General features: G+C 33.8%; 1 protein-coding gene across 2 annotated transcripts in view; it reads right to left on the bottom strand.

The window, feature by feature from the left end:
- Nucleotides 1-15,721, bottom strand: part of LOC111414133 (retinal guanylyl cyclase 2) — a 42,040-nt gene that overhangs the window by 24,345 nt on the left and 1,974 nt on the right. For both annotated transcript variants that reach the window (XM_023045321.2, XM_071196324.1), the window contains exons 2-6: nucleotides 13,275-13,564; nucleotides 8,441-8,589; nucleotides 8,265-8,376; nucleotides 3,327-3,479; nucleotides 2,559-3,268 (exon numbers count right to left, since the gene is read on the bottom strand). In XM_023045321.2, the coding sequence (XP_022901089.2) occupies nucleotides 2,559-3,268; nucleotides 3,327-3,479; nucleotides 8,265-8,376; nucleotides 8,441-8,589; nucleotides 13,275-13,452 (1,302 nt within the window). In that variant the 5' untranslated portion in view covers nucleotides 13,453-13,564. The remainder of the gene's footprint in view (nucleotides 1-2,558; nucleotides 3,269-3,326; nucleotides 3,480-8,264; nucleotides 8,377-8,440; nucleotides 8,590-13,274; nucleotides 13,565-15,721) is intronic.

Genomic DNA, 15,721 nt, shown 5'->3' with positions numbered 1-15,721 from the left:
ACTTTTTTAGGGTCCACTATTTGTACAGTTTTGAAATTATGGTAGCATGGGTTGTTCATTAGGAACTTTCGATATAAAATATTTTCGAGATGGCTGCCATTTGCGGTTTATCGGAAGTAGACCATAACCTCGTTATTTTAAATGGAATGCTACAGTTTTTATTACACCTTTTAATTGTCTTTAATTGTTTTTTAATAGTCAACATATTTTGTTATGTACAATTAAAAAGTGTAATGAAAACTGTAGCATTCCATTTAAAATAACGAAGTTATAGTCTACTTCCGGTAGACCGGAAGTGGCAGCCATCTTGAAAATGTTTTAGATCGAAAGTTCCGAATGAACAACCTATGCTACCAAAATTTCAAACCTCTATGAATAGTGAAACCTTAAAAAGTTTTAACGAACCAGTTACGTGAGACACCCTGTATATATTATAGTATATAAGTATATATTACTTATTGTTAGGGTACATGAAATAAATGTACCATGTTTTCGGAGTTACATTAGCTGAAACATCCAACTCAACCTACAACAAAACCTTTGTTTCGCTTTTATTTTCAAATATTGATTTCAAAATCCTAAATTTTGTTTTAAGCACTGTTTATAGATGAAATAAGTCCTAGCTAACCATTAAGGAGATATAATGGTATTAAACATTTTCAACTTCATTTAGTTGTAATTAGATTTTTGGCCAGATATTCATAACTTCCTAACACTGTGTATCGCGAGCAATACTTATGGCTGTCGACGCTTTTGAAGTCGGCCGAGATTATCTCTGATTATCTCTGAAGACGTCGGCCATCATAAGTGTCAATTGTCACGAGCAATACTTATGGCGGCCGACTTCGAAGACGTCGGCCGAGGTTGTTTCTTATATTGACAGAGATAATCTCGGCCGACTTCGAAGTCGGCCGCCACAAATATTGTTCCTAAGTATTGTCCCAAGTATTACGAACAATACTTCCAACTGCCGACGTCTTCGAAGTCGGCCGAGATTATCTCCTATTATCTCTGAAGACGTCGACCATCATAAGTATTGTCCCAAGTATCACGAACAATAATGATAGCGGCCGACGTCTTCGAAGTCGGCCGAGATTATCTCTGAAAACGTCGGGTGCTATAAGTATTGTCCCAAGCATCACGAGCAATACTTATGACGTCTTCGAAGTCGGCCGAAATTATCTCTGAAGACGTCGGCCGCCACAAATATTGTTCCTAAGTATTGTCCCAAGTATATTATAACTGCCGACGTCTTCGAAGTCGGCCGAGATTATCTCTAATTATCTCTCAAGACGTGGACCATCATAAGTATTGTTCGTAAGTATTGTCCCAAGCATCACGAGCAATATTTATGGCGGCCGACGTCTTCGAAGTCGGCCGAGGTTGTTTCCTATATCAACAGAGATAATCTCGTCCTGCTTCGAAGACGTCGGCCGCCACAAGTATCTATTGTCCCAAATATCACGAGCAATACTTATGGCGGCTTAAATATTGTTCCTAAGTATTGTCCCAAGTATCACGAAAAATAATGATAGCGGCCGACGTCTTCGAAGTCGGCCGAGATTATCTCTGATTATCTGTGAAAACATCGGCCGTCATAATTATTGTTCGTAAGTATTGTCCCAAGTATCACAAACAATAATGATAGCGGCCGACGTCTTCGAAGTCGGCCGAGATTATCTCTGAATACATCGGGTGCCATAAGTATTGTTCGTAATATATAGCACAAGACGTACGAACAATACTTATGGCAGCCGTAGTCAGCCGAGAATATTTCTTATACAGGGTGAATAAAAAGTTTGGATCTCCTGAAATATCTTCAAAACGAGTTTCTTTTTTAAAGAATCCTTTCAGGTGCCAAAGACAACTATGGTCATGAAAGAATTTCATAAACAATGAATGTATTTAGATGATATTTTTCCACAAAAATTGCCTAGTCTACTACAAATTTATCAAAATCAAATATTTATTAATAAAAAAAAATTTTTCTTATGTAACCTAATGCAAAATTTGCTCTAAGATACCCAAAAAAATGTATTCTTTCATACTATCGAATAAAAAATTGAGGTTGCCATTTAAAAAAATGTTGCCCCCTTTGACCCCGAAAATGTACACCACTGTAAAAAAAATTTAGACATAGGAAAAACAAATTTATTATAATCTTTGTCACCTGAAAGGATTCTTTCAAAAAGAAACTCATTTTGAAGATATTTCAGGTGTTCCAGACTTTTTATTCACCCTGTATGTATCAATAGATATAAAAATTAAATAAAATTTGGGAAACCCTGCTTTAAAGAGACATTTTTAGGAGTCAAATGTTATTTTATTTATAACGATCGCACCACAACCCCTTTAAACAAAAATATTTTAAATTCAATGTCTTGAATATAAAATAACACTCAAAATATTTATGAATGTTCTTAAATTTTTAAAATAGACCCTTTTTCTGTCACTTTTGACATTCTATTTGTCATTTTGACAAGTAATTAAAAATTCATTTAAATTATTTAAAGCGAATCTTTTTATGATCGTATTTTTTTAAATCTATAAATTCTTACCCTTCTGCTATCGGCTAATTGTGGAAAAACAAAATCAGTTGCGGTTAAAAGAACTTTATAAGTTCCCTTTGAAACTCTCTTTTTGATCAATTGATTTCGAGCGACAATAACAACTCCAAAAACTAGAGCGATAGAGACGCTGCAAAACCCAAAAACCGCTAAAACACTAAGAAGTTGGGTTAAACGCGTTTCGCAATTATCGCAATCTTCGGTATCCGCGTGTTTTAATCGCCACTCTTCCAAGTTTTCAAACCGTTCTTTTTTACGAAACGTTCCAAACTCATCTCTTGAAATGCTCAATAACGGTCTTAAAATTTCATCGTCTTTTAAATCGGAAAGGACTAATTTCACGGTCGTGTTCGATAAGTTTAGAGATCTTTTTATATTCTTTTGAAGCGTCGATTCTAAATCGTTATAAAAACTATCGTTATTATCGACTGAGCTTTCTTCTGATAGAATTAATACGTATTTCTTTGTAAACGTTGATATTTGATTTTGATGGTGATATTTTTCGATAATATTAGTTCTATTTTTTTGGTTATTTGTGATGTTATTAATCGTTTGATCTCGAAAAAACATCGTCCAAGAAGGTAAAGAAGAAATATCGATTAATATCGTAAGAGTATTATAAATCGCTGCGATTTGGAGATCATCTAACGTGCGAAGAATTCTTCTTCCGGTTTTATCCGGTGGCATACAAATAATAATCACTAAAAAAAATGGGAATTGAATATATTTTTAAGTATTTTTTTGAATTATTGAACTAACCTCTGCAAATATTTTTGTGAAGCAATCCGAGTTTTTCGACGATTTGCTTTAAACCATTTTCTTTGGAGAATACAAAAAATAATTTTGGGATAATACCAACGGTTCGAAGTTCAATATCTAGATTTTGTGATAATGTTGGCCACCAACCTATATCTACAATTATAAATAAAGCAAAAATTAAAAAAAATATATTAACATAATATCATGGTGTAATTGGACCGCGCTATACAGCACTTGACTAAGCGACATTTTATCGTTTTTAGGGCCGGTTTATCAATATCTAGAGAAAGTAAAAAGGTTGTCGAATTTTACTACAGCAGAAAAGAACTTGCTGATAAATTTGGCAAACAAATATAGAAATGTTATAGGAAATAAATAATAATCTAATAATTAAAAAAAATAATAATAATATAATCTATAATCTAATATACAGGGTGATTCTCAACTTATACGCATAAACTTGGGGATTTATTCCTCATGACAAATAATGAGTAAAGCCGTGTGTCCACTACCAAGTTTTCTTGCGGAAGTCACTTCTGGAAGCAACTTAATAGATGAAAAAAATTGTAGCAAAAGTTTTTTAGTTTCCTAGATATCCATGAAATTTCGTCGTTTTCGAACACTGTTTAGAATTTAAGTCTAACTAGTTTCGGCTCTTGGTCATCTTCAGAGATGAGACATGATTTTCATAAGATATCACTATGTTGCATACTTTTATTGCACTAAAACTAGAACGAAAACTAGAAACATTCGGGTTTAGTCGTGAAAAAAAATTTCAGTTGTCAATGTCTATTAATTTTGACATATTTGTAATCGTCATAAAAAATCCTTTAAAATGAGTCCAAACTCGACATATTTAACTTTTATATTAATGGAGATACAATCACTTCCGGTTTGAAACGTCAATGTCAATTTTGACATATTTGTCATCTTCATTAAAAAACCTTTAAAATGAGTCCAAAGATGACGCACTTATCTCAAAAAACGAAAAAGTTACAATAAAAAACATTAAACCCGAAGTTAGCAACAATGAAGATAGCAATTTAATTTTTAAATATTAATACCAACCTTAATTTTTGATTTTTTTTATTATATTTTTGTTTTTGTGACAAATATTAAGACATTTTATAAAAATTAAGAATATGTCAAAATGACATTGACATTTCAAATCGGAAGTTGCTTATATCTCGAGTAATATTGAAATTAAACGTATCATGTTTGGACTCTTTTTAAAGGATTTTTCACGACAATTACAAATATGTCAAAATTGACGTTGACATAATTAACCGGAAGTTGACCATAACTTCATTAATATTGAAGATATATATGTCGTGTTTGTACTCATTTTAAAGGATTTTTAATGAAGATTACAAATATGTCAAAATTGAGGTTGACATTTTAAATCTGAAGATAGTTATCATATAATAGAAGTTTTATAACTGAAGTTAATCTAGTGTTAGTCACATTTCAGCACTTTCCTTTTATTTTTAACGTGTTTTTTGGGTCATTTCACATTGATTAAAAAAGAATCGTCGATTTTAAAGCCACATGATGATTCTTGAATTTTTCCCAAGTTTCTTAATATTTCTTTTTTTAAAAAAGAACGTTCTTAAATTTTAACCTGAAAACTTGTAACACGACGTCCTTAATTTCATTTTACAACTTTTTAAACTTTAATTTTGTAAATTACAGTTGAAAAGTACAAAATCAAACTATAAATAATTTTCTTCAAACATTTTTACACGAAACATCGTTTTGCCACGACTTACAGAAACATCCTGTATAATCGTAAAACGACTGACCAAGTGGATTCTGTGCTTGTGATGGCTTTCATCAGTGTTCTGTGATAAAAATAGATGGGCACCAAACAATTTTCAATAGTTTGAGCCTGTCTATTCTGAGAAGTCACATTTTTAGAGAGATAAAAACGAAAATCCCGTTTTTCTCAACATTGTTCTTTTGTCGCTTAATCAAGTGATACTTAACGCGGTCCAATCACAACCTGGAATTTTAAAAATTAAATTTGAGGTTATACCGTAAAACCTCGATATAAAGGATTAATATGGGGAATAAACTAAAACTAGAATTAGCACTAGACCTAGAACTAGAAACATTCTAGTTTAGCCGTCTTAAGAGACATGCGGCTAAACCAGAATGTTTCTAGTTCTAGGTCTAGTGTTAGTTTTGGTGCTTTTATCAAATACACTCAGGTGCAAAAAAACGCAACAAGCTAATATTTGGTAAAGTTTAAAATGTGATAACTTTTTTATTTTTCGTTCAATTTTCATGTTTTTTTCAGCAAACTGTAGATAAAAATGTCTAATTTCATGTTCAATATCCAGCCTTTTGTTAAATGCTGGAAAAAATTAAAAAGACAGAAAATAAGAAAATTTATTAATGCAAAATAATTCAATTCCAACCTAAAACGCAACCCTATGGACCACTTTTTTACAAGACATTTATCTTAATATTTTGTGTTACGACCTCTAGCTCTTATCACAGCTTCTATACGTCCGATTCATGCTGTCGATAACATTACAAATGTACTGCTGCGTAATGTTTTGCCATTCTTCTTGAAGAACTATTCGCAGTTCATGTACAGAACCTACAGAAGCCTACCAAGCATGTCCAGTTCATTTTATTAATACCCACTTCATTGAGGTATTGTGTAACACACATGGCTGTATGAGGCCGCCTATAAACTCACTAAAGAGTTGCACGTAATTAACCAATATTTCCTTGATATATCGGTGGGCAGTTAATGATCCATCGATGATGACCAAATCAATGCAGGCTTCCCGGCTTATTCCTGCCCACACCATTACTGAACCACCTCCATAACTCAAACGGGGGCTGAATGTGCATTCCGGAAACCTTTCTCCATTTCTTCTCCACACACTTTTTCGCCCATCTGGAGAATGTAAACAGAATTCCATTGCCTCAAATCCCAATGTAAGTGTTCGGTGGTAAATTGTAGTCTAATTGTAGTCTGCAAGCTTTCAACCCAGATTCTTTTAGTCTTCGGCGAATTGTCCACGCATTCACATTTGTACCTCGGACCTGTCGAAGCTCATTTTTCTTCTGTAAAATCTTCTGACGTTAAATGACGATTCCACAAAACTATAACAAGTATAAATCTGTCATCAACAGCAGTGGTTTTTCGTTTTCTACCGCTTCCTGCCCTTCTCTTATTTCTTCTAGTTTGTGTAAAACGTTCTACTACTCTTTTAATAGTGGAGCGATGAATATGAAGGATTCTTGCAACATATTCATAATTACGCCCATCTTCAACAAGAGCAACAGCTTTAGCGCAGTTTTCAGCACTTAAAACGATACTAATCTTCTGTACAAAAAATCACTGTCCAGCTGTCCTTAGAATAACAATGAGCAAAGCCACCTTATTAAAAAGTAACGTAAGTAACTTTACCAAATTTGCGTTTTTTTGCACCTGAGTGTAGTATAAATAGTATAACTTAAAAAATATTTTGTTTGTTATATCCGAAGTTTTACTGTAAAATGAAATAATCGTGTAGTAATTTGCTTTGATAATAATTGTAAAGTACGACAAATGGTAATACAATTAAATTGATTGATTAGATGTCATCCCTGAGTTGATTTATGTAAAATAATTACGTAAATTTAAATGGGCGTTTTGGGTAAGCCGATTAATGATTAATTGGAGCGAAGGGTACGTTAATCAGAAAAATAGTTAAAAATAAAAATCGTAAAGTATCGGGTTGTTTTTAAAAGTGAAAAAGTGGGAGACGATCGGGAAAGACTACTAGAGGGTAGGAGCTAATTTTCCACGCCATTATTCAACCGAGTCAACGTGCTTTGCTGGCCATGCTCGTGTCCCTTTGGTCGAAAGCGCACGCCGCGTACGACACGAAAATAAACAGGAGCAGTCGATAACACGTCGGCGGGGTAATAAATTGGTGAAAATGGGTCAAATCCTCGCTCAATTTACGCGCTTTCGAACAGGAAACCAAACGTATTTTAATGGAAAATACATACCTATCTTAAAAAAAAAACGATCAATAAAGTTAGTTACTAAAATAGCCAAATCTATCAATAAATAATAAGAAATATGTCAAATTCAAATCAGATTTAAGGTTATGATTAAATTATATCTGTCAAATGTCAAAATAATAAATCTATTTAGGTTTCCATGGTAACCAGATAGTTTATCCATCCTAAACAAAGCCTTCTCATGGTTTGGACATTTGCAGGAAGTTTTGCACAAAGCTATATTATCCTTGTGGACTTGTCGTAGTCTTTGTGGAAAAATTTGAAAGACTGTACTGGCTCTTGTGACTGTGTTTAGACTTCTTAGCCCAACAGACTTCAGTTATCGCTAAACTTTCACGAATTCAACAAGTAGCTGGATTGGCAATCTCTGGTGCAATAAGCACAACGCTAACTCTAGCAAAGGATGTTCTGCTTGGCCTATCACCTTTGCATTTGCATATAGAGAAAGTGGCTAGAACCACCATTTACAGGTTTAAGCAATATGCTCAAAACTGCTCCGACATGTCCTACCAATGGGGTGCGAAAGACACTATAAGCACTGATATTGCGCTATCAATGCCGTCAGATTTGATTAATGCTCGATACCAGATTGTACTGCCAGAACGGCAGTCCTAGATCGAAAACGAAAATTCTCTGGTTCAAGCAAATACTTGCATATTCACAAATGGATCAAAAAAGCTGGAAGGGGTCAGGAGTATACTGCCAAAAACTTCGGATTAAGCAAGCTTAGGCAGTCTGGGTACGGACTGTACTGTATTCCAGGCGGAAGTATTTGCTATTGACATGGGTGCTAAAATCCTTCTTGAGAGAATGTTAATTCTAACCTTAATGTAATATAATGTAGTTTTTCCAAAATGTATTTAATAAACTTATTTATGTATTAATAAAAAAATAAATAAAATAACTTACCACTAGATATAATTGCAATACTTTTCCACTTCATGCTTCTAGCAATTAAACTTAAAGATTTCGCGATGTCTTGCATAGACGGACCGCTGTTGCTTAAATCTTCACGATTTTTCTGTTAATTAAATGATACGTTTATATAAAAGGAGGATTTATTTTAAATGTAAATTAATACATACCTGTGGACAATTCCACGTTCTCAAAGTAATGTTATGAAATTTCGATAAAATACGAGCTTTCGAGCATAGTTCAGCTTCTAAAGATGCTATCACAGGTACGGAAGATTGGGAAATGGTTTCTAGTATATAACGACGATTTCCGCAAATATCTAGAAGATTTAAAACCATTTTGTTAGAAGATATATTAAGTTGAGTATGGAATTTGAGGTTATAAAACAAAGCTTTAATATTTTGAATGCGTCCGAAGCGTGAGGTGAGGTTTTAGCGTTTTTATCTTTAATAGAGGCCAGACTCTTCAATCGTAATAAACGTAACTAGTTGTTTTGGATGCCTATTTTTTAATAACTTTTGTGTATTTATGCAACATTCTTGAAAAGCTAAATTCCTTAGATCTATCTTCCTAATATCTTAAAGCTGTATTGCTATCGTTCATAATACCTGTTTCTTATTTAGGCATATCTACTAATAGCCCTAACTCGCGTTTGAATTTATGCAGCACATTTTCTTCCTTTGAACAACCTTATCCTTAGACACGTTTTAATATCCAATCGATAGCATATTTGCAGCATTCTTTCCAAGCCCTGATTCAAGCATGAAGAGGTCTTTACAATACGATATAGTCATTATTCATGTCTTTAGGTTTGTGATGCAAAACATGCTTGGAAAAAAGAACATGATAAGTAACATATCTGGGTCGACGAGCAAAGCCATACTGTTTAGTTGAAGATTATGATTTGATTAGAATCGTTAACAGAAAAGTAAAATTTTAAGGGATCCATCACATGCCCACTTCAAGACGACGCTAGAAGTAGAAATCTGAATGCATTTTCTGGTCGATTTCTTCAATTTGGCAGAATCGGCAAATGTTTTGATATCATTAATCATAAATAAATAAATAAATAAAAAATTATGCAATGACCTCTTCAGGTGTTCAATCAGTTTAGTTGTTCAATTTGGAGACTGTGTAAAAAGTTCTGTAATAAATGTGTCTGAAAGCTTAATCTTCTTCTATGTCACGACAGGTCGATGTCAGGCTCTTCCATTCCTGCCTATCCCTAACCTTTCACTAACAACACCTGACACCCAGAACCGATCTCCTTCTTGGCTTTACTAAAATACTGTTGGCAGAGAAATAGATACTATTTCCGGAATACTAGATACTATTTCCGGAAGACTAGACACTACTTGCAGAAGACTAAACAATGCCAATAGGAGCTAACGGTTGATTTGATAATATTAAGACAAAGTAGATACAAAAATTACAATCGGCCGCTTCACATTTGGAAATATGTGTAAAAAAAATGTGTTAGCCTAATATGTTGCAAGCTTAGTTTTGTTTGCGTGGCAGGAATCTTGTGTTTAATAATCAAGTCAAATCCTGCAATAGTTCTAACCTGTAATATTCAATCTACATCGATGATATGGAATATACAAATATACTCTTCAGTCTGTGACTATAATTTACAGACTACAACTATCATTTTCAGCATACAGTCTATAGCTATCACTTGTAGTCCTCAATCTAAAACTATAAACTTTCCACTGTTATTTCTAACACGATTTGCAGCGCTCGTGATTTATAGTCCACACTGATACTTTGCAACAAGCTGTTTGCAATAGTGCACATACTATACACGGCTGTTTCATGAAGAATGGTAAATACGTTAATATGTTATAGATTTGTTCATTTCAAGCAGAAAAGTTCCTAAAAACATGTACATATTCAATTCTCATAGGTAACTCAGATACAACCAGTTAATGCATAAACTGATTTATTTAAATGTATACATAAAATATAAAAATTCGGACTTTAAAGGAAGGGTTCGAATATTCCATCACCTAACTCTACGCACTTGGTTGATCTCTTGAAAATATCACGCACTGTGCGGCGTAATTTATACTGGTGTGCCTTGATTCGTGCTGCACTGCCCGTAATCTAACGAATTAAGGTTCGGCGACCGAGCTGGCCAACTGATAGGACCCCACGACCAATCCACCGTTCCGCAAAGGTTTGGTTCAGGTATTGCGTCAATCGACGGCCGTAGTGAGCAGGGGCCCCATCATGCTGGAAGAACATATTGGCTCTGGTAGCCAAAGGAATATCTTCTAACAGTATTGGAAACTCATTGCGCAAGAACTCTAAATATCTGTCCGCTGTTAGACGCTCGGATAGTACGAAAGGCCCAATTAAGTTATTGTCAATCATTCCACACCATACATTCACAGAGAATTTTACTTGAAAATTTGTTTCAGCACTGGCATGCGGATTATCCTCAGACTAACGGTGATCATTTCGACTGTTATTGATTCCATTACGGATGAAAGTGGCTTCATCGGTAAAAAGTATCACAGGAACCGCGCGGCGGGTAGATATTACCCATCCACAAAATTCCAATCTCCTGCAAAATCTGTTGGTTTAAGGTGTTGTACTGGTTGAACATGAAATGGATACAAGCCATGAGTACGCAATGTTCTCCATACTTTTACATGAGGAACACCAAGACGAGCAGAAAGTCTTCTTGTACTGGTAGATGGACTGCGTTCTATCGACTGAAGAATTTGTTCAACTTTATTCACTATTGTACTTGGAACAGAACCTGGTGAATCTGGTAGCACTCGGTTAGGAAACCGTCTCTTATAGTTACGACGAGCAGCAGGTGCATTTCCATTGCAGATACCGTAACAAAACACCATATCAGCATATTTTGCATGAGTCAATATGTGTGGTATCAACAAATTAGTCGACAAGTCAACCAAATAATGTTAAATGTCAAACATTGACTAATGACTGTTTCACAACAGCCTTGCGTGATATCAATTTATGCATTAACTGGTTGTATCTCAGTACCTTTGAGAATTGAGCACATGTTTTTAGGAACTTTTCTGCTTAAAATGAACAAATCTATCACATATTAATGTATGTACCATTCGTCATGAAACATCCTGTATATTACGTCTTTAACCTGCAGCTACAAATTGAAGCGTGCAGTTATACTTCGCAGACAACTATTTGTGGCTGCACTACACATTATACATATACATGTATATTAATCGCTATTCAATATCTTTTTAGGGATACGTTCTGCTCCCATGCACTGTACATGTCTCGTCCATTCCAATCTTTTAAGCATTATAAATATGGAGATAGATATATTGTATCTCATTTTCCACGTCGTGAATCGGTCCCTAGATTGGTCTCAAAATACTTCTTTTAAATGAATGGAGGCTTAATACTTGACAATGAGGATATGAAAATATTTTAATTGAAAAACGGAAATTTCCGTGACTAGGAAAACTTTTGTATTATCCAACAAAGCAAAATAAACAACAAAATAAAGTTATAAACTCCAATTCCACATAAAATTATTTATGCAGTCGTTAACATTGCCAGTTGCTTTTTCAACTGTAAAGGTTGTTATTGAGGCCGTAAACCCGCCAGATTGTCCAGCGATGGTATAGAATTTCATTCTACCGGGAAAACGACAGGAAATTTTCACTCGTCCGCTCAGCGTGAAAAGCGGAAGCTTCGACCAGCCACTACCCCACCCTCTTCAATTCTCCTCTTACTCCCTTCTATACAACAGGTTGCGTAACGATTTCCCGTAAGTAATACAATTGATATTTCGTTATTCCACCCACTCGACCGACATCCTGATCTCTATTCCTTGGGGCCACGACATTACGATCCAACGAACCGTGTACTTCGCTGCCTCGCATTTACGTCCACTGCAACCATGTCTGATTTTCTTTTAGAATGAACGGGAATTCTTGTTTGAGATGGAATTTCAACGAGAAAACTTTTTTTTTATACAAATATTCCATAATATAATTCAAATCAAAAATTAATGAAATGACGTTTAGTAATGTCAATAAACTTATATGTAGCTAACTTCAAGGCAATTAATTAACAGAAAATTTCTATTAAATGACATTTCTGTTAAATTAATACATAAAATTTTTACTAATAATACAAACAATTTTAATTTCGCTTGTTTAAATAACATTGACGAGGGGTTGAATATAGAAAAAAAAATTAACTAGAATTCAAGCTTTTAATATCTGCAACCCACCGAGCTGTCGACAATTCTCGATGCATTTAACCCCGCACACAATCCAAATCGAATTATTTGTTCAATCCCAACTGTGATTTCCATTCATTCAAGCTGCAAATTGAATATTTAACTTCATTTTGCAATCTACACGAAAAACAAAATCATTTTTGGGTGAAAATTACGGATTTAGTAACATTTATTAGTTTGACATTTCAAATGTCAAAATCAAAGAAACGTCAAAGTGACGTATAAAAAAATAAAAAAGTAAAAATAAAACCAAAAAGGAATTCAAGTTTTAATGAAACATTTTATGAGCATCCGAGGAAAAGAAAGTAGACAAAAACTTTTATTAAAACAACCCCAGACATCCCAACTATGAACTTTTCGAGCTTTTCTAAGTAATTTTCTAGCTATGTGTGCAACTTACGAGTCCAACTTTTTAGTTATATCAAACATTTCTTTATAAAAAAACAAATTAAATTCATCTATGTGGAAAATCATGTAATATACTGAATATTAGATGAGGTAGTCAAAATTCTCAATCAAAATTAATGAACCCTCCTCCACTCTACATAGCAGAAAAGGCAATATCTATCGATTTAATAGTTTTCGATTTATTTTTTCAAGGCGACCTTTCTACGGATTTCTTTCCCTCAACCGTTACGGACGATGAAGCAATCTGGAGCCTCCTTAAAATGTCTTTCTGCACCGTTTAATCCGATTCTTATCGTTCGAAATTGAACGCATAAATTTTCACATTTAAATTTATTTTTTTATATTACCTTTTGTTGGAAGTAAAGTCATGTTTAGTTCCTGTTCGAGGGTTTCAATGTTGATATTGTTGTAATAACAAATTTCTGAGACGAAGACGAGCGGCGAAAACAATGGGGACGTTGTTATTTGGGGTGATGCGAAGGGGGTGCAACTCAGCAACCCCGGCAACAACAGCAGTAGGGCCATATCACGTATTCACCGAGGCATGGCAATGGGGCCCTCTCAACAAGGAAACTAAGTGTTTATGTAGTTTGAATATCTCATTTTCATTTTCAATGTGAAAACGAAAATTTAAAACCTGCAATAAAAAAAAAATCTTTAATATATATTATGTATATAATATGTGTTGTTGTGGTCGATCCGAGATTTTATCCGTTCATCGTCAGCATACTGAGGAGACTACGACTACGCACTGAAAATGCTAGGTGAGATCTTGGCGAAATGTTTTTCCAAAGGGAACCAACAGGAAGGACGGATGAAATCTCGGATCGACCAGAACAACACATACTTCACTAGAACTAACACTAAACCTAGAACTCGAAACATTTCGTTTAGTCGTACCTCTTTTAAGATGGCTGGTAGGTGGTAGGTAGCAGTAGTTAGCATAAAATTTCACTATGTTGTATATTTTTATAGTACTAACACTAGAACCAACACTAGACCTAGAACTAGAATCATTCGGGTTTAGCCGCACGTCTTATAAGACGGCTAAACCCGAATGACAGTTCTAGGAAGCGGTAGTTAGAACTAGATATCATTATGTTGCATATTTTTATTGAACTAAAACTAGAACTAACACTAGACCTAGAACTAGAAAGAATCGGGTTTAGCCGTACGTCTTCAGACACTGGAACTAGCACAAGACCTAGAACTAGAATCATTCGGGTTTAGCCGTCTTGAAAAACGTGCGGCTAAATCCGAATGTTTCTAGTTCTCGGTCTAGTGTTAGTTCTAGTTTTGCACTAGCACTATCACTAGAACTAACACAACATCCAAAACTAGAACCATTCGGGTTTATATCTATGCATCTGGGAGTAAAAGTGCAAGAGAGCAATATTGTTCAGAATATAATTCGCTACCACTTTTGTTCCAAACGTTTTTTTGTAACATGCTCAGATTCCTCAATATCACCATCAATAACTTGAAAAAATATTAGATTCATCAAATTTTCATATTTTTGCATTTTTCTCGATATCTACGCGTCTAACAGCAAAAGTGCAAGAGATCAATATTGTTCGGAATGAAATTTGCTACAACTTTTATTCCAAAAGTTTTTTTGTAACATGCTCAGATTCCTCAATATCATTATCAAATTGAAAAAACATCAAATTCATTAAATTTTCATATTTTCTACTTTTCCTCCATATGAATGCGTCTGAGAGCAAAAGTGCAAGAGAACAATACTGCTCAGAATGAAATTTGCTACAACTTTTATTCCAAAAGTTTTTTTGTAACATGCTCAGATTCCTCAATGTCATCATCAAATTGAAAAAACATCAAATTCATCAAATTTTCATATTTTCGTATTTTTCTCCATATGAATGCGTCTGAGAGCAAAAGTGCAAGAGAACAATACTGCTCAGAATGAAATTTGCTACAACTTTTATTCCAAAAGTTTTTTTGTAACATGCTCAGATTCCTTAATGTCATCATCAAATTGAAAAAACATCAAATTCATCAAATTTTCATATTTTGGTATTTTTCTCCATATCAATGCGTCTGAGAGCAAAAGTGTAAGAGATCAATATTGCTCAGAATGAAATTTATTCCAAAAATAATAATACTGATTATTTTATTTGTAATATGTGAGAAGACCCCCACATATTTTTTTTATTTATAAATTGATTTATAAATATTCTATTATTATATATTCTATTATATTGAATCATAACAATAAATGAATTTATACATAGTAACGTAAAAAAGAATAACCGATTTCTTGATTTTTGAAAAAGTAATTAAAATCAATATGGCAGCGAATATGTGCAACGCCACAGTGTTGTGTTAGTTCTTGTGATAGTGCTAATGCAAAACAGCACATAAGAGAATTATCATAAAGGCGATAGTTAGCATACAATGTCACTATGTTGCATATTTTTATTTATTTATATTTTTAAAACTAGAACGAGAACTAGAAACATTCGGCTTTAGTCGTGAAATAAACTTTTAGTTGTCAATGTCAACTTTAATTTTATTATTATATTCGTAATCTTCATAAAAAATCCTTTAAAATGAGTCCAAACTCGACATATTTATCTTTAATATTAATGGAAATACAATCACTTCCGGTTTGAAACGTCAACGTCAATTTTGACATATTTGTCATCTTCATTAAAAAACCTTTAGAATGAGTCCAAACAAGACGCACTTATCTCAAAAAATAAAAAAGTTAGAATTAAAAACGTTAAACCCGAAGTTAGCAACAATGAAAATAGCAATTTAATTATTAAATATT

Source organism: Onthophagus taurus, chromosome 6, assembly GCF_036711975.1.
Source record: "Onthophagus taurus isolate NC chromosome 6, IU_Otau_3.0, whole genome shotgun sequence".
Taxonomy (NCBI): domain Eukaryota; kingdom Metazoa; phylum Arthropoda; class Insecta; order Coleoptera; family Scarabaeidae; genus Onthophagus; species Onthophagus taurus.
The sequence above is the reverse complement of the archived record's forward strand: the minus strand, read 5'-3'. Positions and strand labels throughout refer to the sequence as shown.